This window comes from Leopardus geoffroyi, chromosome B2 (assembly GCF_018350155.1).
Source record: "Leopardus geoffroyi isolate Oge1 chromosome B2, O.geoffroyi_Oge1_pat1.0, whole genome shotgun sequence".
In the NCBI taxonomy this organism is placed as follows: domain Eukaryota; kingdom Metazoa; phylum Chordata; class Mammalia; order Carnivora; family Felidae; genus Leopardus; species Leopardus geoffroyi.
The window spans coordinates 34592331-34619199 of record NC_059332.1 but is presented as its reverse complement, the minus strand read 5'-3'; the positions used below and the strand labels follow the sequence as shown (position 1 = coordinate 34619199).

The 26869-nt window shown below is 39.8% G+C and overlaps 1 protein-coding gene across 1 annotated transcript in view; it reads left to right on the top strand.

Moving 5' to 3' along the window:
* SRPK1 (SRSF protein kinase 1) overlaps nt 1–26257 on the top strand; it is an 83765-nt gene extending 57508 nt beyond the window's left edge. Inside the window, 9 exon segments of the mRNA XM_045500776.1 lie at nt 294–459; nt 1968–1993; nt 2420–2633; nt 3006–3425; nt 3795–3895; nt 12358–12465; nt 17185–17254; nt 22113–22205; nt 23710–26257. Of these exon segments, the coding sequence (XP_045356732.1) occupies nt 294–459; nt 1968–1993; nt 2420–2633; nt 3006–3425; nt 3795–3895; nt 12358–12465; nt 17185–17254; nt 22113–22205; nt 23710–23894 (1383 nt within the window). The 3' untranslated portion in view covers nt 23895–26257.
* The last annotated feature ends 612 nt before the right edge of the window (nt 26258–26869 follow it).

Below are 26869 nucleotides of genomic sequence, written 5' to 3'. Positions count from 1 at the left end.
TATTGACTTTTATTCTTGGTCTTTATGTACTTCTTTAAATACCTCCAAATAGAATTAGCTTTTTAACACTTGAAACTTTTTATTATAAATAAACACTGACCTTTGTTCATAGTTTACAAGTAATCTTTCTGGGGAAGTTTCTTTGTGCTTTATTAAAAATGCTTTATTCTCTGTTGAAAACTACCATATTGTTTTTGTATCTTTATTTTTTTAAATGTTGTATTGTGATTTCTTCCTTCTCCAGAAAGACTTGTATTCTGTGTTTGCAAGTCTACTGCTCTATTCCCATCCAGGTGTTACAGGGTCTGGATTATTTACACACCAAGTGCCGTATCATCCACACTGACATTAAACCAGAAAACATCTTGTTGTCAGTGAATGAGCAGTACATCCGAAGATTGGCTGCAGAAGCAACAGAGTGGCAGCGATCTGGAGCTCCTCCACCCTCTGGATCTGCGGGTATGTTTTCTTTGAGGACTTTGGTCTCATTAGAAGTTAAGAGAAGTTCCTAGTTTTGTTCTATTACCAGTAGTTAAGTAAGGCACCACGCATTCCTTTAACGATAATATATGGTAAGTATTTATGTGTAAGAAATAATCTCAGCCTTCAAAAGACTTTTTTTAATTCTCAGTATCACTGTCCTGTAGAAAGAAGTCTAGAGATTGTGTCTTTTAGGTACAGATATTTTGTATACTTTAAAAGCTAATTCATGTTCTTGTTTTAAAATGTTTTCCCTTGTGATTCAGGGGCCATTTTTTATGTGTTTACCTCTTACCATGACGATACATGCTTGCTTATAGATCAGTGAACTGTGCAGGGGCAAGATAACTTTGCTATCAAGAACTTGAGTTTAGGCATTGGAGTGGACAGACCTGGTTTGAGTCCTGGGCTTTATCATTGGCTTGGGTGCCCTGAGGGAGTTCTTGACTTCCTTTTCCCTCTTGGCAGGAGTTCTTGGGATTAGTTCCATGTGAAAGCATTTAGTAGGGTGCCATACACTATTATGTGCTAATTAAATGATGACTATGATTATGATGATCTTTTGCCATTTGGGGTATAGATTTTAATATTAGTAGTTTTATTATATTTGAGGAACTTTTAGTTTTGAGGAAATTTAAGCTGAATTATCAGTTAACATAGGCTTTCTTTAAAAAGATAGACTAAAGGGGGAAATGAGAAGTTAATTGATGGGCATAGAGTTTCATTTTTCCAAAATGGAAAAGTTCTAGTAATATTGCACAACAATGTGAATATAATTAACACTATTGAACTGTACACTTAAGAATAGTTAAGAGGGAAATTTTACCTTGTGTGGCTTCTTAAAAAAAATTTTTTTTTTTTAATAATATTTTTGAGAGAGAGACAGAGTGTGAGCTGGGGAGGGGCAGAGAGAGGGAGACACAGAATCTGAAGCAGGCTCCAGGCTCCGAGCGGTCAGCACAGAGCTGGATGTGGGGCTCGAACCCATGAACCGTGAGATCATGACCTGAGCCAAAGTCGGACACTTAACTGACTAAGCTACCCAGGTACCCCTTTCAAAAAAATTTTTAAGATTCTACCTCCCACCTAAGCTAAACTAATATCCATAACATGCTGTATAACTCTAGCTCTTGGTGCTGTGCTCCTTTTAAAACAGACCAGTGCCAAGGGGAAGAATTAGAGATAGGAGTCCTGGATGGGGGTAAGGGGGTAGGTAGTTGCCTGTCATTTTCTATTTTAAACATACATGGGAACGAGATTTTTGCAGCAGTAATAATGGAAAACTAGAAATGGGAATTTGGATTTTATCTGGAGAAGAATTTAATTTATTTAAGCTTATTTTAAGTTTGTCAACTTTTATATGCATTATTTTTTTTAAAAATGGTACTTCTACCAAAGTTGCTTTAAAACAGCAGTGTCCTTTACAGCATAAACTTATGTTGCCTGCCAAATACCAGGATTCTTACTTGATTTTCTTTTCTTTTCAGTCAGTACTGCGCCCCAGCCTAAACCAGTAAGTATAAGGTGTTTCTATGTTTAATTCTGATCTGTGGGCAGTGGGTAGGGATTTTTCTGTTAGAGATCACGGTTTGTTTAGAGTTTGAAAAACAAAGAAAATATTCCTGCGCTTCTATAATTTTTTCCAATAAATTCCCATGCATCTTTAACAAGTTTGTACTGGTGAGGCTTCTACGGACTTGAGTGTGCCTGAGAGTAAGCCAGCCCCACAGACTGATCAGAGGACCAAGATTTATTGTTAATTTTGTTTTTATTTGGTTTCATAAGAGTATCCACATTGTTTACGTTAATGAGAAACTTAAGTGCTATGTTAGGGAAAGAGTGAAATTTAATCAGGAAATATTAAAGTTAACAGTTATCTCCAACTGGGGGTAATGGATTAGCCACCTGAAGGCTTTATCTGTTTGTAATCTCCGCCCAGGCTGACAAAATGTCAAAGAATAAGAAGAAGAAATTGAAGAAGAAGCAGAAGCGCCAGGCAGAATTACTAGAGAAGCGAATGCAGGAAATTGAGGAAATGGAGAAAGAGTCGGGCCCTGGGCAAAAAAGACCAAACAAGCAAGAAGAATCAGAGAGTCCTGTTGAAAGACCCTTGAAAGAGAACCCACCTAATAAAATGACCCAAGAAAAACTTGGTATAAATAGAGCATACACAAAAATTTACTTTAACATTAATTTATCATTGTTCTATAATATAGTGGTTTCGTGCATAAAACACATCTCTGGGGGTGTCCTTATACAGTAAGAGTACAGAACTTTCATAAATGGTAGGCAGGTAATATTCAAATGTAATTTCTGACTTTTCTATGGAAATGCAACATAGACTTCATTTTGCAATTAAGGATAAGAAGATCTTTGTCCTTCCATAAATAGGTTTTAGATGTTCAGTCATGTTTTTATGTCACCCTGTATAAGTTCTAGAAAACGTCTTAATCTTATGGAGAAATTTTTTTGTTCTTTCACTCATACACATACACATACATCCTTTTTGTCTGTTTGTTCCTTAGAAGAGTCAAGTACCATTAACCAGGATCAGACACATATGGAACGTGGTGTAGAGGGTGGTGCAGCAGAGATTAATTGCAATGGAGTAATTGAAATCGTTAATTACACTGAGAACAATAATAAAGAAACATTGAGGCTTAAAGAGGATCTACATAATGCTAATGACTGTGATGTCCAAAATTTGAAGCAGGAACCTAGTTTCCTAAGCTCCCAAAATGGAGACAGCAGCACATCTCAAGAAACAGACTCTTGTACACCTATAACCTCTGAGGTGTCAGATACCATGATGTGCCAGTCTTCACCAAATGTAGACCAGTCATTCAGTGAACAGGACATCAGCCAGCTTCAAGAAAGCATTCGGGCAGAGATACCCTGTGAAGATGAGCAAGAACAAGGACAAAATGGACCATTGGACAACAAAGGTACCTGTGCAGACATACTTCCCCAGTACCCTTCCCTGAATAGCATATTCATGAATTTCTAAACTTAAAGTACCATTGTTTTTATGCATAAAGCTTTATGGCAGGCACCAGGTTACCTTCCGTGTGTAAATTTTTAGCTAATTTTGAACTGTATCGGTCAATGTAGTGGATGCACAGCATTTTGTTGCCCTGAAGGCAGAGGTAGGTTTTAATTCCATAAACTGAGGATGTTGTTTTTTTTATCTTAGAAAATTTAGAGTGTAGGTTGCCAGTCAAGGGCCCGAGTATATTACTTCAGAGAGTTTTATTAGTCTTTGGGTATTTCTGTGTTCACTAACCAGTGTTACTGATGATGCCTATTGTCTATAGGAAAATCCACTGCTGGAAATTTTCTTGTTAATCCCCTTGAGCCAAAAAATGCAGAAAAGCTCCAGGTGAAAATTGCTGATCTTGGAAATGCCTGCTGGGTGGTAAGTTAAACTTCTCTTAGTGCTGTGTGTTGTTTGTTTGAATTTTTTTTTTTTTAATGTTTAATTTTGAGAGAGAGAAAAACAGAGCATGAGCGGGAGAGGGGCAGAGACAGAGGGAGACACAGAATCCAAAGCAGTCTCCAGGCTCTGAGCTCTCAGCTGTCAGCCCAGAGCCTGACATGGGGCTTGAACTCACAAACCATGAGATCATGACCTGAGCCAAAGTTGGACTCTTAATCGACTGAGCCACCCAGGTGCCTCCTTAATGCTATGTTTTGAATAGCATTGACTAGACTATTTTGAATAGTGACTATGAGTGAATGAGAATTTGGACTTTAATTGTACTAAGGAAGAAAATATCTGTAGTTCTGTACCCAGGTTGCCAGTTAACATTTTGGTGCATATTTTTTCACTTTTTTCTTAACCTTTTATTACAGAAAAGTTCAAATATATTTACAAAAGTAGAGAGAATGGTATAATAAAACAGTCTCCACTCCCACTCCAGGTACCTGTCACCCCAATTCAGTAATGTTCACTACTGGCCAATCTTGTTTTATCTGAATTTTTACCCACTTTCAGACTCACAGCCCTTATGTTCATACTTCCCCCTTATTTTCAAAATTGGCATCTAACTTATTAATTGTAACCTTTGAATGCACCTAACATATTTTGGACACTTTTCTTTGTTAACCAGATATTTGCATCAAATTCAATTGGTTGTGTAGTTTTCCCTAATGTACTGTAGTTTCTACACATTTTTGATAGCTCTTTGTGGTAAGCATCTTCGCTCTTCAATCTTTTTGTGGTTGTCCTTAGGTTGTGTGCCACACATAAAATTGCTAAGTCAAAGTTGGGGCTCTTTTTTAAAGAGTGTTTTTGTTTTTGTTTTTTTTAATTTTTAATTAATTAGTTTATTTACTTTTGAGAGGGAAGGAGGGAGAGAGAATCCCATGAGGTACAGAGAGAGGGGGAAAGACAGAAAGAGTATGGAGCCCAGAGCAGGACTTGAGCTCACGTGATGTGGGGCTCAAACTAAGAACTAACAAACCGTGAGATCATGACCTGTGCCAGAGTCAGATGCTTAAATGACTGAGCCACCCAGGCATCCCTTAAAGGGGTTTTGGTGTATATAGTGTCATATTGGTTTTTTGTTTGTTTGTTTTTAAGGGTTTTTTTTTTTTTAAGGTTTTATTTTCATTTTTATTTTTTTAATTTTTAAAAAAAATTTTTTTTTTTATTTTTGAGACAGACAGAGACAGAGCATGAGCAGGGAAGGGGCAGAGAGAGAGTGAGACACAGAATCTGAAGCAGGCTCCAGGCTCTGAGCTATCAGCACAGAGCCTGACACAGGGCTGGAACTCAAAAACCGTGAGATCATGACCTGAGCCGAAGTTGGACGCTTAACTGACTGAGCCACCCAGGCGCCCCAAGGTTTTATTTATTTTTGAGGGAGAGAGCTCACACGTGTGTGTGCATATGCACAAGTGGGGGAGGGGCAGAGAGGAGGGACAGGATCTGAAGCAGGCTCTGCTGTCAGCACAGAGCCAGATTCAGGGCTCAAACCTATGAACTGTGAGATCATGATCTGAGCCGAAGTGAGATCACTGAGCCACCTAGGCAGCCCTATACTGTCATGTTAATATAGTTGTTTACCCAGTTAAGAAATTGGGGGAGGGCATTATTTTAATGGATAGCTTATAAAAATCTACAGTAGAATGCTTTGTGCATAAATGACACGTACTTGGAGCCATATACTGTGTAAACAGGAACGTTGAAGATTGTTGAGGCAAAAACTGTGCGTGGTTGAAACCACTTTAATAGGTTTATTTATTTATTTAATACTTCAAATTTCCTGTGGTATCCTGTACCCAATGGTTCATACTCTAGGAGGATATCACTTCTAGAATATTATGATAACCTTTGAGAAAAAAGTGAAGTCAAGCTTAGCACTGACTGGTAAGAATGGGAAAAAGCTTTTCACAGAGTGAGAATTACTCCACATAGCTCTGTCTGGTCCACGCCCCCAAGGCTTCACCTGGCTCTCCGTGCCTGTGCCCCCTACACACTGTTGTCAACACAGCCATCAGAGCGATCCTTTTAAATGTGAGCCCTGGAGGCTCTTTTCAGAACCTTGCAGTGACTTCCCTCAAAATGAATGCCAAAGTCTTTACCAGGTCCCACACACCACCAAGCCAAAAACACTTACCTTCCTTCTGCCTGGAATTCTCTTCCCAAGATCATATGTACAACTCACTCCCTCATTTTCTTCAAGTTCCTATTCACTTGTCATCAGGGAGCTCTATCTAACCCTGAACACCTAACATAATTAGCAGACCACCACTCTCCAAACCCATACCACCTTCATTGTATTAATTCATGTATTTTCTCTTTCTGCCTCTCCCCACTCAATTTTTTTTCTCCATAGCACTTCTCACGCATGGTCTGATTCTGTATAGTTGTTTGCTTAATATTCCCCTCCCTAAACATATGTCCCATCACAACAGATTTGTTCACTGCTGTATCTATAGCACTTAGAACAGAACCTGGTACATAGGAAGCGCTCAATAAATACTTCAGTAAATGAATTGTAAAAAACACATTGGCTGTGTCACAAATATCGCATGGTACGAACATCAAATGCTTGTCAGTTTCTGCCCACACTATATTCACGTTTCTGTGCTTTTGTGTTTAGAACACCTTCCTCCATAATTGTCTTACCCATTTGGCACACTGTTCTTTATTCTGATACAATTTTTCCTGTCACTTTTGCTACCACAAGTATTCTTTTTTCTTTTGCATGTCTTTTCTCTTTTGTTAAAGTGTCTCTGTGCTAAAACGACTTTGCAGTCTTTTCATCCATTCACTCTTTCAGCAAAGGTACTGGCACGTGCTCTGAGCTGGCTACTAGGATGCAGCGGTGAGCTAGACACAGGCGTCTTGCCCTGCTGGGTCCTGCTCAGATCTCACACCTTACTGATCTCTGCAGCAGAGCAGAGATTTAATATGATTTTCAGATAGCTTGATTTCTAAAATATTCGTGTCAGTTATGCATGTATATAATTTAGATGTTAATTCAAAAATCTGTCCCTTCCCTTTGCCAAATTTTTCTCCCCATGCGACAGTATTTCCCTTTATATCGCTAATAAATAACTTGGCTGTATTGCTCCCAATTTTTTTTCTTTTTCAATTTTAGGCATTATTTCTTCCCTCTGGAAAATAGGACTTACGTATCACCACTGCAACCACCCACCATGTTCCAGATTTAATAGGATTTTGGCTAGTTAATGGTTCCATGTTTGCATTATTGGGACTCTAATTCTATCAAGCATAAATTATACTGATTCCTTTTCCCTTTCTGCCTAACACTGTGTTTCATTTGCCTAGTCATCTTTCACTACTTATTGCCCCACACTTCCACCCAGTGGTATAAATACATATACTTTAATGCATACAGATACCCCAGGCACTCTTTCAGCTTCTTGCTGAAGAGCTCTAGCTTGGAATCTGGAGACTTCATCTGTGTTCACCTGTTGGATTGCCTTGTAGGCCTGCTGCATTAGTGTCATTTGGATTTCCTTTCACCATCATCCGGGAGATCATTATTACTCTCTTTCTGTATCCCCTACTTTCTGTCTCTCCGATCTTTTTTTTAAGTAGGTTCCATATACAATGTGGGGCTCAAACTCACCTCCTTGAGATTAATACTCTACTGACTGAGCAAGCCAGGCACCCCTCACTGATCTTTCTTGGTTTACTCCATCTTTTTGGTTTTTAGTTTTTGTTTGTTTGTGGGTTTTGTTTCATTTTGTTTGGGGAGTACATGGAACTTGCAGTAGCTTCCTAAGAAAGGGTGTGTGAAACTGGGAGGGGGCACCTTGTATGTTTGCTAATGTCTCTCCTGCTTTCACAGTCAGTTGGCTGCATGTGAAGTTTTAGGTTGAACATAATTTTCCCTTGGAATGTTTGTCTTGCTCCATTATCTTCTAGTTCCAGGACTAGTTGCTGCTGAAGACCAACACCATTCGAATTCTTGATCCCTTGTATGAAACCTTTTCCCCTGTGAAAGTCTGTAGGGTCGTTATTTCACACTGTTGTGCTGGGTCTGTTTTTATACTAAGAACTTGGTATGTACTTTTCTTATTGAAACTCTAGTTCTTTGGTTTTGTCTGTCTGCAGTCTGTCTTTTCTTCTCCTTGGTCTCTCTTCTCTAGCTCTGAATCTTATTCAAATGTTAGACCTCCTAGGCAGGTCCTGTCATACCTTTCTCTCCTATTTTCTGTCATTTTCTTTTTGCTTTATTTTCTGGGAGATTTCTCAACTAGTTATTATAAGCTTTATTTTTTCTCATTTCTCCTATTATATTTTTACTTTTCAAGAGTTCTTGGTTCTCTGATTATCTGTTAGAGGATATAGTTTATTATCCTATTATTGACATTTTCTTCTTCCTGTGTGTTGTCTGCTGCCTTCTTTCTGCAGGAAAATGGGGGGTTCAACATGCAGTTACACAATCACTTAATTTCCTTGTTTTCAGAATGGTGCTCTCTCCTCAACTGTGTGGAGCATCTTCCAGAGACCCCATTTTACCCATTTAGAGAAAACCTCCAAATGATCTGTCTGGCCAGGGAAGGGGCTGTTAGATTGCACTATGCCCTGTGCTCTGGAGCCCTGTTTCTTTTAATTTTTTTTAATGTTTTTATTTTGTTTTGTTTTGTTTTTTGAGAGAGAGAGAGAGAGAGAGAGAGTGTGTGTGTGTGAGTGAGCAGGGGAGGGGCAGACAGAGGGAGACACAATGTGAAGCAGGCTCCAGGCTCCGAGCTGTTAGCACAGAGCCCCATTATGGGGCTCAAACTCATGAACTGCGAAATCATGACCGGAGCTGAGGTCGGACGATTAACCAACTGAGCCACCAAAGGTACCCCTGGAGCCCTGTTTGTTTAAAGGATGTTTTAAAGCAGTGTTTCTGGTTTAAATCCCACCTAATAATGCCCAACTCTGAGCCTTGAGGGGATATACATCACAGCACTTCTCAGCTTTCACCTGCGGCTTATTCTGTTTTCTTGGATCCACTAAGACATTTACCAATGATCTGTTCCATCTTGTAAGTTTTATCGCTCTAACTTCTTTGCCATTCTCTCTGTCAGTTTATGCTTTAAAAATTAACACTGGAGGGGCACCTGGGTGGCTCAGTCAGTTGGGCATCTGACTTCGGCTCAGGTCATGATCTCGCAGTTTGTGAGTTCGAGCCCCGCGTCAGGCTCTGTGCCGACGACAGCTCAAAGCCTGGAACCTGCTTTGGAGTCTGTGTCTCCCTCTCTCTTCCCCTCCCCTGCTCACACTCTGTGTGTGTGTCTCTCTCAAAAGTAAACATTAAAGAGAATTTTTTTAACAAATAAATAAAAATTAACACTGGATTCTCTACTAAGTGGAGTTTTAGGAGTGAGTGGATATGTGTTTGTATTTGATCCACTTGATTCTTAACCTCATTTATCATGTACACCATCTTTTTAAGGCACTAATGAGGCACAAGGAGTAAAAGACAAGTCTCTTGAGCAGCATGTCCATTTTTCTAAATGTCTCACTGGACCCAATCCTAAAATGCATGTGTGTGTAAAGGCTTTCCCATACCAAGCAATTCTTGGGGCACCAGGCTGAGAATTCAACTCAATTCTGACACTACCAGAAGATCAATGAGATTCCACAGGTAAAGCGCTCAGTCCCACAAGACCTCCTTCCACTTCAGATGCCACTTGCAAGCCCAAGTTACCTGTGCTTCTGACCAACCGGCTACAAATTGGAAGCTTAACCAGCCCCTCCAAGTCAGGATGCCGGTCACAAGTCCTGGTTGTTACCTATACTTCTGACCAACTGGCTATAGATGAGAGGTTTCCTCAGCCCCCTCCTTGGGTTTGACTGACTTGCTAGAATGGCTGACAGAGCTCAGAAAACACATTTACTTCACTACATTACCGGTTTATTACAAAGGATATAACAACCAGAGGAAAAGAGATGCATAGATGCTTGTGTCCTCAGCTTGGGGCCTGCCCCAGTACATATGGAAGCATTCTGGTTCCCCAGAGTGGAATCTCCCCAAACCCACCCCTCCTTTTGGAGGAAGCTTCTTTACATAGACATGATTGATTAACTCATTGACCATTGGTGATTGTTCAGTCTCTAGCCCCTCTCCCCTCCCCAGAAATCAGAGGGTAGGATTCCCTCTATTCATGGTCAGTTCCTCTAGCAACCAGCCCCCATCCTTAGGTGCTCTCCAAAAGTCAGCTCATTAACATAAACTCAATTGCAGTGGAAAGGGGCTTCTTATGAATAATAAGACACCCATTTTACCTCTACAGCTCTGAAGTGTTTTCTGGAACTGAGGACAAGAGACCATATATAACAAATATGCTATTACTCTTAACTGCTCAGGAAATTCCAAGAATTTGGGGAGTTGTGAGCCGAGAAGAGTGGATGAAGACCAAATGTATATGAGAAATACATTTTGAATCACCAGTACACACGAATGACCAAATATAAATGTGTCTTCTAAATTACAGCATCGCAGTTGCCTGCAGTACATCCCACTTCAAACTCCATCTCTGAACCCATCGTCTTCCTCTAAAACCACTTCCCAAAGTCTCTCCATCTTGTTTTCGTCAGCAGACAGCTGTCCCTCTGCCACTAATAAGTTCCTTTTGGCTCTTCCTTACTGTCTCTCACACATAGCCACTGAATTTTTGAGTTCTGCTTATTCTTTCTGTGGCCATCCTTGGGTTTACTTTTCCCTCTCCTATTTCCACAACCAGTGATTTTCATTACTAAGCCTAAATCTGGCCACCAACCAGAAGCAATGGTGTCCTCAGATGTCCTGTCAGTCTTCTTACAGTCTTCTTACTCTCTTGAGCGCTAACACACAGTGGTGCCAGATGAAATCCAAACTCTAACCTAGCAAATTAGCCGTTGGCTTCAGCAGATGTCTTTCTGTGCCTTATTGGTGATGCTCTCTCTACCCGGAGTGCAGGTCTTTTGGTCTTTTGGTCAAGCTTAGTCCCTTTGGAGCTCTAGTCAGTACTGGTTTTCTGTCTGAAACCTCATCTGCCTAATTTCTCCTCTTCACAAGTGTTCTTCCTTGTTTTTGAATTGCAGTAGGATTGGAGAATCGTCTTCCACACTTTGTTGTTTCATGTTTTAATATTACCTGAATTTTGTTTTGTGTGTACGAATCATTCTAAGCTGCTGCTTCCTGCAATATTTTTTATTACGGCCAACTTCACACCTATACCAAAGTAGAGAGAATAGAACAGTGAAATCCGGTGTCATGACGCTAATATCACCCAGCAGCTATCAAGTCATTGCCAGTCCTCTTTCATCTATATACCCACTCTGCCACCCACTCGAGATTATTTCGAACTGTATCCCAGGTATCTTATGTTCTTTCATAAATACAGCTTTCCAAAAGATGATTCTTTCAGGTAACCATGACACCATGGTCACACCAGTATCAAGTATTCCGTCAGTTTTGCTAGTTACCTTGGGAACATCCTTTTCGTTTTGTTTGTAACAGGATCCAAATAAAATCCATGGATACAAAATTGAGTACTGTGTCTCTTAAATTGCTTTTACTTCAGAGGTTTTCCCTTCCTATACGATTTAATGTGTTGAAGAAACTCCAGTTGTTTTGCTGATTGCATTCTCATAGTGCTTGCCATGGTCCCTGTTTCCCCAAGAATCATGTTTGGGTTTTGTGGAGGAGTGAGGGGGACAGAGGAGAATTGAGGGCAAGAGTTCTTTATAGATGGTGCTTATAAGATTCTTGAAAATTGAAGCCTAATGTCTTATTTCTTCATAATGAGCGCGTGGCAAGGAAGGTTTGAATTGACCCTATATTGGTGTCATTTATTTGTTCAAGTACTTATTAACTTTAGACAAATGAACAACTTAATTTTTGTTGGGGGTAATAGTTTTCCATTTCTTAAGAAGCCATTGTTATTCCCCCATCCATGCATCTATATTAAGGTTAGACTCCATGTTTGCAAAAATAATTTGATGTGGATGGTGTGTTAAACCAAGGTACTGTCTGGAAGTAATAGGATCAAAATGATAACCTTAAGAAACTTGGTGCTCCTGGTGGCTTAGTTGGTTAAGAGTCTGACTCTTGATATTGGCTCAGGTCATGATCTCAGAGGTTCCTGAGTTCTAGCCCCACGTCAGACTCTGCACTGACAGCATGGAGCCTGCTTGGGATTCTCTGTCTCCCTCTCTCTCTGCCCCTCCTCTGCTTGTGCGCCCTCTCTCTCTCAAAAATAAATTAGCTAATTTTTAAAAATAGTATCTTAAACTAGCTAAATGAAAACTGGTTTGAGGGAAAACTTCAGAGAATTTATTTTAATCTCCATTAAGTAATTGTGACGTGTTACTTTTTAGAGTAACTGAATTTTAAAATACTGTTTCTTTCTCCATTTACTCAGCACAAGCATTTCACTGAAGATATTCAAACAAGGCAGTATCGCTCGTTGGAAGTTCTGATAGGATCTGGCTATAATACCCCTGCAGACATTTGGAGCACGGCATGCATGGTAATGTTTTTTCCCCTTGACCTTGTTATGTGGTAGCTCTGTTATGTGGTATGTGATAGCTGATACGGTACGTCACGTTACGTTAACGTTATGCGGTAGCACTGTGCCTTGCTCTGTTTGCTGATTTTCAGTAGACTAGTGAATTTTACAAACAAGAAAATAAAACTTTTTGTGACATCACTGGCAGTCTAAATTTTCTGTCTGGAGAGGTAGGAATTCAAAAGCTAATTAAAAACATCTGGCATTCCATTTGGTTCTGCCAAACTGCTGTTGCACTGAAGGCACCAAATGTTTCTTACTGCTGCTGGGGGTTAGGGGGTGTTAGAAACAACTGCTAAGGTGGTACTGTTTTTGATGAGGAGGTTTACAGGTACCCTTGCCCTATCAGCTCTCATCTGTTTTCAGATCAGGGAAGCCCCTGGAAACTACTTCATTCTGTACAGTTTGACAGTTCCTCAGACATCTTTACACCCCACAAGATGTGAAGCCCAGTCATCCTAAGATTCTTAAATGGCTACTTTGTCCCTGGCAAACAAGTACTCAAGAGGTCAGATTTAGTTGATACTAAATGGTTTCCCACAAATAGTCTATGTTAGAACATGTTCTCTTGTTTCCTGAAATAGAGTATACTCTTTAATTTGTAATTGTGTTTCTTCACTTGTTTCTCTTCGACGAGGTTGTGAGTGCCATGCTGACAGGAATCGTGGCTGTTACCTATAGCTAATTGTGTGCTTCAGGGCCTGGCCCATTATGAGTGGGTGCTTACAGTGCAGTTGTGGTGCTAACTACCCAGAATTCTGGCAGACTTTGTAGAGTAAGGGCGTAATTTCCCACGAGACTGCCTTCATTTCAGACACCAGCTGCAGACTCTGGAGTCCACAAGCCACCTGCTTTTCTGACCTACCGGCTACAAATTGGGAGGTTCCATTATCCTTTCAGATTCAGTAACTTGTTAGAATGACTCCCAGAATTTAGGAAAGTGTTAAAACTGCTATTACAGTTTTGTCATAAAGGCTACAAATCAGGACCAGTCAAATCAAAGCATGCATAGGGTGAGGCCTAAGAAGGTACCAAAGGTGAAGCTTCTGTGTTGTTGGGACGTGTCACTTTCCCAGCATATCAGTGTGTACCACCACCTAGGGAAGTTCACACAGCTTCAGGTGCCCAGTTTTTTTTACTAAGATTTCATGACTTAGTCATGATTGATTGAATGAAGTCCATCTCCAGCCCCCTTTCCTTCCCTGGAGGTTAGGGTAATGCTGGCTCAAAGCCCCAGTTCTCACACAGTTGGATCTTGTCCAATTAGGAGGCATATCCAGCCCCCCATCTTAACTATGTAGGGGGGTGCCATTAAGTACTCATCACTTGGAAATTCCAAGCGTTTAGAGGCTTCCTCTCAGGAAACAGGAACAAAGACCAAATAGATTCTTTATTATATAAACAGTACTTAGTACATATTTGTGGACCATCAAATGAGGAAACTAAACCAGAAACCTGTTAAACTGTCATTTCAATTAACAATATTCACAGTCAACTCTGGGGAAAACTTGAGAAACTACAGACTAGAAGATCATAGATTTCTTGATACGCACATTCCTGAAAAACTATGTCTTCCAGAGATAATAGAGTTAAAACTGTGTTGTTAATATGGCATGACCTTGTAAATCATTCTGTTAGGTAGGGTGTATCAGGGGTCTTTTAAGATGGCTGACTGCCTGAAATGTAAGGTTTGGTACTATGCACCAGATGGAAGAACATTGGAATAAAATCTAGCTTCTTTTAAAGTTTTATATTTGGAAGAGTTTGATTTGCTAGAGAAAATACGTGCTAGAGATGCCACCATTTACAAAATATAGCTAGTTTATAGATGACATATGATTTATTATGATGTGGTTCTTAGTAGGAGGTTAACTGTTTACGCCAGTAGGTCCTGCGTGCTATTTAGTACATTAATACTAAGGCAAAAAAATAAAAGGGGAATTAACCTTGCCTCCCGTTAAACGGACCAGCTCACATGCAGGAAATTTCTTGACCAAGGGAAGGAAAGCACTTACCTGATATGACAATATTGTGAAAAGTTGAGCCCCACTTGTTCCCCCAAATTTCTCTCGTTTTGCTAATAGACCTAGAAATGTTGCCTTACATTTAGCCATAACCAGAAAGTAAAAACAAATCCTGGAATATCAGAAGTGCCTGAAAGCGATGGATCATCCTGCATCTGATACAATTAATTAATAGAAAGATTGGACCCTCTCTGAGAGAGAGTGAGTTTGCCTGCCACATTCGTGATTGAGACTACCGAGTTAGAAGGGCAGTTGTGAAAAGGGAATGTTCTATGAAGACCATTTAAGAGTTGATAAAGAATAGATGTTTTTAAATCCTCCATTCTGTGGATTTTGACAAATGTACAGTGACCTATATCTACCACGGGAGTATCCTGCAGAATGGTTCCACTGCCCTAAGGTTGCTCTGTGCTCTGCCTGTTCCTCCCTCTTCCTCTAGCCCCAGCCCCTGGCCACCACCAATCTTTTTATTGTCTTCATAGTTTTGCCTTTTTCAGAAAGTCATATAGTTGGAGTCATAAAAAATGTAAACTTTTCAGATTGGCTTCTTTCACTTCATAATATTCAAATATTTAAGGTTCTCCTTTGTCTTTTCATGACTTGATGGCTCATTTCTTTTTCAACACTAGATGTTACGCCGTTGTCAGGATGTGCCAGCTCACTGGATTGCATAACTGATGTTGCCTATGTACGTCAGCGTGACCCTGACTGTCACATAGCAGGCTCTTTGGTCAGCGTGAGACAAGAGCAGGAGTGGCAATTAGGAGCCCCTACATTCTAGGATGGGCTTTTTTGCTTGTCAGTTTGGGTCACAGTTTTCTTATCTGTAAGGGGAAGCGTATTCAACCAAAGTGTTCCGTAACCTAGAGCTTCCACTAGTTTCGAATTTTGGTACTGTGATCTTTTGGTTTGGTTTGATTTGTGGGGGGATTTTTGCTATTACTTACAAACTGGTAACTACTAGCATCTACCTTATGTTCCAAAAAAATAGCTCTGTCAGAGAACTTTAGGTAACTAGTTATAAGTATCTAGATGAAAAAATTTAGAAAATACTAAAATCTTAGAAAATTTTCTTTACTTCTGTGAACTTTGATTTCAGGATATTTACTGAGCTCCCACTCCGAGGCTTTGAAAAAGTACTGGTTTCTGAAGATAGTAACAAACTTGGATGAATAAGAATTAACAGGTTTTTTTTTTCCACTTTGGGACTGTAAACCTCAGGACAGTAAGGGGGCGGGGGTAGAACACATATCAGGTTCGGTTTCAAAATAAACTGCTGGGATGTAAAACCAGCTATGCCTGGTAAGAAGCCATAGCATCCCTGACATTTTAGGGACTGTCCTGAAACTTCTAGTTTTGTGGCCTGGGCGGTAGTACAGTTCAGGTAATGTCTTGAGAAAAGCTGTCCCATGGGAAAACTGCAGAAGCGGACACTGGCAAGCACTGAGACCGCCATCTGGGTCCGAGTTAGAGAGTGTGCTCCGGAATCCACCCCGTGGTTCCTGTAATTGTCTGGGCCACTTAGTACCATCGACTCGATCAGAATTGACCCGTGACTAATGACTTACAACTGTACTTCTATGCCAATTAGGTTCTTTATAAAACTGCAGTTGTATTACTTGTTTTTAATCCATTTTTATTCAGTGAAAGATTAACGTCACTCACATGCTGTCTTTCCGTACTGCTTGGCACATATTCTAAAGGAAATTACTTTTTCACGCTTCTTGAACACTGTTTACAAGAGCTTTTCTTGTAGAAGACGTGCCTTTCTTTTCTCGGTGGTGAATGCTAAATGTGCCAGTCACATAAAACATGAATTGCTCTTGACCACATTTACACCCAACCTTTTTCTGATTTTCTATAGACCTAGGAATTGGAAGTTCTATCTAAAACTTTAGGGAGTATGTTCCAAAGCAAAACTTTGAAAAACTATACTTTTTGCCAAATAATAGTCATACGTAGGTAGAGATGTGTCTGTCTCAGTTTTTTGGTTTTGACTCTGGGTACAGAATCTTAATTTCTAGCCATGTGAAATTACAACATAAGAGGAGCTGCTCTTCTCATGAATAATTTAATAACTTAGAACCACCTTAATATCCAAATGTACCCCACTCAGCAAAAAGATAAACTCAAGAGAGCTGAATTGCTGATGGGGGGAGGGGATAATCCATATGTTGATGATGTTATTGCTGTTTTCCTGCTTCATTTTACTAAGATACAGGTGTGGAAGGAAAGCTCTTTAGGAATAATCTTAAGACATTTTTTTTAAATGATCATCTGTGGGGGCGCCTGGGTGGCACAGTCGGTTAAGCGTCCGACTTCAGCCAGGTCACGATCTTGCGGTCCGTGAGTTCGAGCCCCGCGTCGGGCTCTGGGCTGATGGCTCAGAGCCTGGAGCCTGTTTCCGATTCTGTGTCTCCCTCTCTCTCTGCCCCTCTCCCGTTCATGCTGTGTCTCTCTCTGTCCCAAAAATAAATAAACGTTGAAAAAAAAAATTAAAAATAAATAAATAAATAAATAAATAAAAAATAAATGATCATCTGTGGCTTTTCCAGAGAAGGAAAAAATTACTTCATATTGAGCCAAATAGCAAGCAGTAAGCTTCCCAAAGGCTTCCTGTTGTTGTTGCTTTCATATATTGTCCTCTTTTTCTTAGGCGTTTGAACTGGCAACAGGCGACTATTTGTTTGAACCGCATTCAGGGGAAGAGTACACTCGGGATGAAGGTGAGTCTTCTTAACTGAGGATGTCTGTGCATGGTAGTTACACTTGTGTGGCCATGTGGTTTGTAGTACTGAAGAACTTAGTCTTTTTAGTATGCTAAGAATATATAAATCCCAGAAAAGATAGAAATATAAGATGTTTTATATTAAGTATTAGATATACTCAATATTTTATAGTAGCTATTAAAGAACTCTGTGAGGATTAAGAGAAAAGGCTACACATGGTCAAACTAAAAATTGTATTTACCGGGTAATTTCTTCTAAAACATCTAGTTATTTTTCTTTCTCTATAAATCAGTGATTCATTCTTTACCCCATTTGAATTACCTGTTCGTCAGCTTGCCCACTTATGCCTGCAACTTTATTTGGAAGTCAGTAATTTTATAGGCAAACATACGATTTGGATGGTGTTTGTGAATGCAGAGACTATATCCTGTTTGTATACATTCTACAATATTGAGCATTCTCTTTTTCTAAAAATTAAAGCCATACTTTTTTTCTTTTTAAATGATATTAACATTTAGAGTTCCATTTTAAAACACAATATTATTGGCTTACATTTTGTGATAGCCGGTGGGAAAGGCCCAAGCTGTGAGCTGCTCCATCTGAGAGGCTGTAAAAGCAGACAACTAAATGTGTGATTGTCGTAGACTCTGGGTCTGGAGTTCTCTCTTGTCCAGCAAAGAGAGTGGGATGCAGGATTAAAATGCAAGAGAGGCTAATGTTCAGGAGTTGACAAGAGCCCCGAGTAAGAGTCCTTGCTCCATTTTTATTAGGATCAGAAGGCTTACAAGCGTGACAGATGTGTAAAAGAGACAGTGAAACCATGAACATTAACTCATGGACGGGGGAATGGAGAGTTTTGAAGATAGGCGGTGTTAGGGGTTTGGGTCAATACAAAACAAAGCTGGGAGGGAGTTTGTTTACAGCAGGCCTGAGGCACCACCTCTGTTTACCTAAACTGGCCTAGGGGACAAGACAGAGCATGCAACCTCAAGGGTCAGCAAGGCACCTTTCTTTTGCTAGTTAGCTCCACTCTGGGCTCCACCCTAGGCCCTACTGGGGTCTATAGCCCTATTTACCTATGTTGGTCCTTCTTCCCTGTGAAAGCAGCTTTTTGCTATTGCACTAAGTTGGGGGGGTGTTTCTGCCCTGAATACCTAATCTTGTTTACCTCATTTTTGATACTTTCATCCTGAGGCTTTTCTATTCCAGCATTTTTGTCCTATACTGGGGGCCTTTGCCCTGTTTACCTAATCTTGGATGCATTCATCATGTAGCTTTCTATTTCCTTATGCCTGGTTAACCCATCGGTGCAAGCTCAGGGAATTCCTAAGCTTAGTCCCCACATGTGATTTTTTTTTTTTTTTTTTATCATGGTGGTGGCCAGATAACTTAGATGAGATAATTGTGAATGAAAGAACTGTTAAAGAGGTATCTTACCTTCTTGATTAAACAGTTTGGGCAGATTTTGTTTTCAGGATTAATGGGGATTACTTTGAAAGAGCACTAGCAATATACCCTCCCAATAAGGAAAATATGTCCTTCACTCCCTGTGCTTTCCTCCATCTTAGGGAAATCAAGTTTTGTGCCCGGTGGAACCAAGAAAGCTCTATTTCTCACACTGTGGTCCCTTGGGATATTAATAGGCATTTTTAGTAGGACCTCCTGACATTCCTAATAAGTACTGTTTGGAAAATGTTGCGCCAGTTCCCATAGCCAAATGCCTATTTTAGTGGGTACAGTATGGATGTGTTTTCTATACATCGGCCCTTGTAAGAATATAACTGTAATTACTGTCTATGTACACACTTAATTTTCCCTAGTCTTTGCTGCTTTTTTTTTTTTTTTTTTTTCTGGTTGTAAGTTTGGCGCTATAGACTTACACCATTTTATTTTATTTATTTATTTTTTTATTTTTTTTTATTTATTTATTTTTTTTAATTTTTTTTTCAACGTTTATTTTTGGGACAGAGAGAGACAGAGCATGAACGGGGGAGGGGCAGAGAGAGAGGGAGACACAGAATCGGAAACAGGCTCCAGGCTCTGAGCCATCAGCCCAGAGCCCGACGCGGGGCTCGAACTCACGGACCGCGAGATCATGACCTGGCTGAAGTCGGACGCTTAACCGACTGCGCCACCCAGGCGCCCCGACTTACACCATTTTAGAAATGCCCTACTATAGGGGTGCCTGGGTGGCTCAGTAGGTTGAGCGTCCGACTTCGGCTCAGGTCATGATCTCACAGTCCATGGGTTCGAGCCCCGCGTCGGGCTCTGTGCTGACCGCTTGCTCAGAACCTGGAGCCTGTTTCAGATTCTGTGTCTCCTTCTCTTTCTGCCCATACCCTGCTTATGCTTTGTCTCACTCTGTTTCTCAAAAATAAATAAATGTAATAGAAAGGAGGAAGGGAGAGAGAGAGAAAGAAAAGAAAAGAAATGCCCTACTATCTTTGTTTGGGAGGGTAGTTGATTTTTTCTCTCTATTTTTGTACACTCTCTGTAAATAGTGTGTGGTACAGAACACATAGAGCAGCTGGAATTATATTGTATAGGATCTTATGCTACCAAACTTGATGATTGAAACATATATAAAAAGTCCCAAGTAAGGAATAAGGGAGAACCATCTATCCTAGGTATTTCTATACAAATTTATTTCCTCCTGTACCAGTCAATACTGACAGTCTTTAGGTGAAACTTCAAACTGCTGCATAAGAGGCCCATAAGAGCAGAAAACAGCAAACCCTTATCCTCCAGCCAGTGTATGCATAGTTTGTTACAAGTCACGGTAGGACTGGGGCCAACCTAAGAAGCATGTTCTCTGATGATATTCTCCAGCCCCTAACTCTTGGAATAATACTTGGATAATTTTGCCTATCAGGTATATCAGCCCTATGATCAATTGATAAACCAGATACAGGTTGCTGGAACTAAATGTAAAATAACACATTCAGGGGAAAAATAATTCCTTGGTATAGGAAAAATACTAAAAGAACCAATACTTCACTTGGAAGTTTACAGAAGATAAACTGTGGTCTCATTTATAATCTGTTTATACAAAGACATTTATTTGCAGGTTTTGCTTAAAATAGGCAGAAATTTCTTAGCAGCTGAGTTCTTGTTACCGAACTATAAATTCAGTCAAAACTGCCAAAAGGTTATAGTGAATTCATGAATGTAAAGCCCTTTTAAAATGACAGCACTGGGTCCTTTACATGAGAAACAGATAGGACCTGAGACATTCACAAATTCCCAGATATATTGATGTCTCTGGCATATTATTATTCCCCTTTAAGGTAACATTAGAAATCTTTAAGTAATTCCTTTTGATCTTCATGATTCTCTAACAGGATTAAAGTCCTTTTGTGACTAGCAGCCATCACTTTTTAAAATGTACTTCATATTCTTAGTTACCTGCAGAATAAAAAAGGTAGTAGAGCTGCCTGTAAGTGTAGATGGATGCTGGCCAGTCCCAGGCTTACCTGGGGACACACTGGACACATCCCTGGCAGTGTTCACAGTCCATATTCATGCCGTGACAGTTACAACGCACTGCTATGATGTGGACATCTTTTCGTGGCCTACAGAAGTCAAGTAGCTGTATTTTAAAATGTTTTTCGGGGCACCTGGGTGGCTCAGTCAGTTAAAAGCATCCAACTTTGCCTCAGGTCACGATCTCACAGTTTGTGAGTTCATGCCCCACAACGGGCTCTGTGCTGACAGCTCAGAGCCTGGAGCCTGCTTCGGATTCTGTGTCTCCTTCTCTCTCTGCCTCTCCCCCACTTACACTCTGTCACTCTCTCTCAAAGATAAACACTAAAAAATTTTAAAAAAATAAAAGTAAAATGTTTTTCGCTAATTTGTACTTAAAATATGATTTATTTTAAAACAAATAGCTCTGAACTAGACATGATAAGATGTGGGTTTTCATTTGAGTTCTAGCTCCTTTTAGCCCTGTACCTTCAAGTCGGCCATTTATTCTCTCTGAGGTTCTATTTTCTCATCTTTACAATGGGGTATTAATCTTTGGCCTGTTGTACAGGGTGGTTGTGAAAACTCAAATAATCATATGTGATTATTTAATCATCATGAACACTGTTAAATAGAGTGATATTATTACGTGAAGCCCAGGGCAGTATCATAAATAAATAACAGTTCCAGAATGTGTAAAGAATATTGGTACAGTTTTTCACCTCATCTGAAAAACCCACCTGAACCTAGATATATAGGGAAAATAGAAATAAAGATCTAGTTAAGCCTCCAAACTCCAGAGTGGGACTTGCCAGCTGCTATCAGGTAACCAACCACCTGAAATAATTCTCGACCTTCCCAGTCTCCCCTGGAATATCCTTGGTTATATTTGTAGTTACTCTTAAAGAGCTAGTCCTTGAAAAAGCTATTCATAAAAAAAACCCTTTACAGCTTGTCCTTGATCCTGTTCTTCTTACCCTTCTATTTTAGACCACATTGCGCACATTATAGAGCTGATAGGCAGAATTCCAAGACGCTTTGCCCTCAGTGGGAAATATTCACAGGACTTCTTCAATCGCAGAGGTAGTATTATTAACATGAGTTTTCATCTAGGCCCCAGGTATACAACTTAAGGAAGCAGAGCATTCACACCAAGATTGTTTTTAGTTATCACTCAAGTCCCACTGGAGTGGGTGCGTGATTTTGTTATGGTTTTCTGGACTCTCCATTAGGTGGATAGAGTCCTCTTCCTATTTAGGATAGAAAGCAAGCCTGAAATGCTTCATAAAGAGGTGTGCATGCTACTCTTTCTGCCATTGTCTAGAACTGCATTTGTTACTCCTGTTATGTATGTCTTTTTTTTCCCCTTTCCTGAAATGTTTGAAATACACAGATCACATTGCATTGATCATAGAACTTCTGGGGAAGGTGCCTCGCAAGCTCATTGTGGCAGGAAAATATTCCAAGGAATTTTTCACCAAAAAAGGTAAAATAAATGTGTTTGTTCCCAGACATTAAGGGGGCAAAGTGTTTAAAAATGAAGAGGTAAGTACTGCTGGGTACATGTATTCCCAGCACCTACAGAAGAATGGTCCTGTCTTGACTGCTGAGCTGTAATAGTGTGGTCAAGAGCAGAGACTGGAACCAGACTATCTGGGTTCAAATCCCAGCTGCTACACAACCTCAGTCTGCTGATTTCTAACTGGAGATTATAAGTGTCTACTTCATATTGAATAAGTTACTTTGTATATAGTACCTGGCACATTGATTACTCCTATTATAGCACTTCTGGAAAATGGGCAGATTTTTGCTAGCATTTGGTCTAAGAACTGCCCCTTTCAAAGGGCAAATCATTTACTTCAAGCTTCCTAAGGGCAGGATTACATCTCACTCTGTCTTGTGGCCTAGTGACACCCAACATAGTCACTTAAGCCCATCAGTTCTACAAATTAACTTTACCCTTGACAATCTTATAAGTTTATGTCATCACTGAGGAGTGAAGGAAACCAAGAGAATACTCTTACTTCAACTTTTTGACTCGATAATATACATTGGCATATTTAAATGTGTACTTATGCATACAAATAAAATTTGAAAGCTGAAATTTGAATACCTGACATGGAAGGGATTGGAAGACTGTCTGGCCTTTTTTTCCCTTTTTCCTCACAACCTCTACACTAATGCTGAGGAAAATCATTTTTCTCAACACTTGACAGCAAGCATCCTCAGAAACATTTAATGTTTCTTTTTTGGCAGGAAAACACTGAAGTGCTTCATAAGAGTTCCTCCTTACACAAAGACCAGTTAATGGCATGCATATACCGAGTAGGTAATTAATCAGGCACTCACTGCCCACAGAAGAGACCTCAAATAAGTGTTGTAGAAGTTTTAAAGCAGCATTTACCTTAATAAGGCACTGTAATTGACCTTATTTTTTTTTAATTATCATTTCAAAGAAGCAAAATTTAGAATGACATTCCAGAATACTACAAAGTGTAGTGTAGCTATATCTGAAACCTGTGTGGGGTTTGTTCTTTTAGTCTTGTTGCTTTTATACAGGTCTGACGTGGTATTAGCTCTTACTGCCTTATTTGGAAGCAATATTTACTAGACTGTTAAGTCAAAAAAAAAAAAAAACAACAACAGTACAAACAATTTGTTCTTGGTATGTGGTAATAAACTGCCTCTGAACACCATATGACACCATGTTGCATATATAGGCATTTAATATTCATTTTAGTGAATACCTAGTTCATGCTAGGCCTGCCCAATTTGACTGGGACAGAATATCCTGGAATGGTGGAGCAAACAAATTATCTTAAGTTTTTAGGCCCTCAGAATGGAGAATGTGAGAAATTTGAATGAAGAAAGATTCAATTCTGGTGGCAAAATTTCTTTATAGAGCACCCGGATTAGTTCCTGGATATCCACAAAAGGCTCTTGTCACTTGTCAGTGTCAGTCAGTTTCTTTTGTATTGTCTTTATCATAGGTGACCTGAAACACATCACGAAACTGAAACCCTGGGGCCTTTTTGAGGTTCTAGTGGAGAAGTATGAGTGGTCTCAGGAAGAGGCAGCTGGCTTCACGGATTTCTTACTGCCCATGTTGGAGCTGATACCCGAGAAGAGAGCCACTGCTGCCGATTGTCTCCGGCACCCTTGGCTCAACTCCTAAGCCCCAGCCTAACAGCGCAGCAGAGATCACATGCTGACCCTCACCCCTCCCCAACAAGCATTTCCCTCTTCCCTTTTCAGGGTGAAGCTCTTCCTTCAAGGGTTTCCTAAGGGGTTTTTTGTTTTGTTTTTTTGTTTTTTGTTTTCTTGTTTTCTTTTTTTAAATCAATCTGTTCATTTGGGTTTGCTTACTTGACCCTGTGGAGATCCCCCACAGCTATTGGGCATCCTAGGTGAATTTGGCCTTGATTGGGCTCTGCCAAAGACGAATAGACTAAAATGTGAAACAGCCTCTCACCCTGTACCCTTGTCTTTCCATTAGAACACCCTTTAAATTATACACATCCTTTTTAAAAACTATGAAGATGTATGAGCTCATCCTTTTATTCACTGACTCTAAGAGTCAAATTTTCTAGTGCGTATCCTATTGCCAGCATAAGGATGAGAAGGGGAAAGGGTGTTAACTTCTGTGTACAGCAGAGACATTAAACTTGCTGTATCCAGGCTGCATCATCTACCTGGACTGTTTCTGTTGCTCTCTATGTTCACATTTTTTCCTGCGACTTTCAGGCTATCTTTTTAAAGGAGCTGTATAAGCTCCAAATTTGGGTACCATTTTATCACTGTTCAAAGCACTATCAGATTCCTTTCATCCTTTAATAACTCTAAGATCCTTGAATCTTTGGTCTGATTTTTGATGAAAACAGAAGCGGAACCATTGATTTGTAATTTCTGCAGAACCACAGCTGTTTTGCAAAACATCCCTTCCTGTGTGTCTTCTGTCACCCTAACAGCAGAGTTCGTTCATTTGGCTGTTTTGTTTTTCATTGTTTTAACCCCTGGCTGGCACTTTACTCACTGCACTTGAGTTTATTGCCCCATGACTAACTAAAGAATCCAGGATGACTCTAGAAAGGAGATCTGGGTATCAGAGATTTTCCCTCTAAGAAGAAAATGCCCTAGAATTCCTGATTCTTTTCCAATCAGTCCCCTACTTGTATTCACAGCTTTTTCTTCATCTTGTCCAAATTTAGCCTTGAAGCAGTTTCCCTCTGTGGCTTAGCCTTTCTCGTTTTCTGAGAGGCTTCAGGTCTTAAGTGAAATCCCAGCATAGAAGAACCAAGGGGAAGGGTGGGATGGCACTTTTTGGGGTGGGGTTTTTTTTGTTTTGTTTTGGAGGGGGTGTTTTGTTTTGTTTTTATTTTTGTTTTTTGTTTTTGGTTGTTTTAAGATTAGCCATTCTCTGCTGCTATTTCTTTGTATAATGTAAGTTTTTAACTGCAACTTTGGGATAATTGAGATGTACTTGAGGCTTTTTTTTTTTTTTTTTTTTTTTTTTTTTTTAATGAGAAAAGGCTCTGTGAATCTTACTTTAGAATGGGCCTCTCTTAGACTTGCCCTAGACATCATATATTCCTCGGGTCATATTGAAAAGTAAAAGAGGGGCAGGCTTGGGGTCACAGCCACTTGTTCAGCACAGACCAAGTGGGCCTTGAGGACTACAGCATTCTGCGGAGACGGCTCCAGGAGTGATTTACAGAAAGCCGAGGAAGTGCAACTTGAGGCTCTACTAGCAAAGCTGCTGATGAGACTTTCAGGTAGCTGACCCTCTATACAGGAAATTGGAGTCCAGATTCTGCCATTTTTCCACCAACAACAGCAAAGGAAAACATGGTGCAATTATGCAATCCATTTAACTCATAAACCTAGAACCCTGAGTACCGATGGCCAGCCATTCATCGGATCCTTGATTGGGTAGTCCTGAAATCAGACATGTTCCTGTAGAAAGAATTTTAAGTGAGGCTGTCTATGCACCTATCAAGAATAAAGAAAATAGATTGTATCCAACAACGGCAGGGAAAATCCTTCGGCACTTCTAATCCACTTTGGCTTTTCAGCGATATATACATCTAAAGCAATAGCAGACTAGAACTGAATTCTTTTCTACACTGTAAAATAACAATTGTGGAATTACAGGAATTCTGGTAATGATATTGAAGTAAAATAACCAAAACACAAATAGAAGGCCCCATTTTAACAATTGATGTAAAAAGAAATTTTGAGAGAACCTATAACTTCTTTCTTGGACATGTTTTCCCTCCAAATAAGGGCTTTTCCCCCTGTCATTTAAGGAGCCAGATGAATTAGAAGCCGTAGAAAGAGGCAGCTATAGAAATTGATCTTCCAAGTACCCCGTGTACCTTTATTGAACTTAATCATAATACTGTCAAATTGCCATGATCTTACTAAAGGATTTCTATTGCTGTCAGTTAAAACCCCAAATGCGTTTTTATTCTTTCTATCAGGTGCATTGTCTGTTTTCTTTATAAATGCAGTACAATAAACAAATTATTTAATAACCTACATGTTTCCAGAGCATTTCTGTTCATTTGTTGCCCAAGTTGGTCTGAGCCAACCTTCAGGATGGAGGAAAGGATTGGTTGAGTATGCTTTTTGAACTTAAATAAGCAGTGAAATTGTATAGCTTGAATACATGCCACTTTATGTCATTTGTAGCTTTGCTTCTGTCTTTAAATTGGGGGTAGGTGAGATTAACAGTACATGTTGGAAAGTTTTAAGAAAATTGTTATTCCCTATATCCAATAGTATTTTCCCAGAATATTTGTGGTAATGTCTTTCCCACCCCGGCCTCAGATTACAATCATTGTAGATGCAGAACACCAAAGATTTGTGAACTCTGCCTAAGGCACTGGCATGACAAACCCTATTGTGCCCAGGCTCTCATACACATCTGATTTGTTGCTTAGCACAAATTCTTAGACATGGAATGGCTGGGCCAGGTTGTAAACACATTTTTATGGCTTGTAGTGAATGTCCCATAACTTCTGTGGGAAACGGACTGTTTGGCTGTGACTAGCAGTGTTTGGATGGGCCTGTTAGGATCGCACTCATTTTATTCCTTTTTTAAAATCTTTTTTTTAGACTTATTTTATTTTTGAGAGAGCACACGTGGGA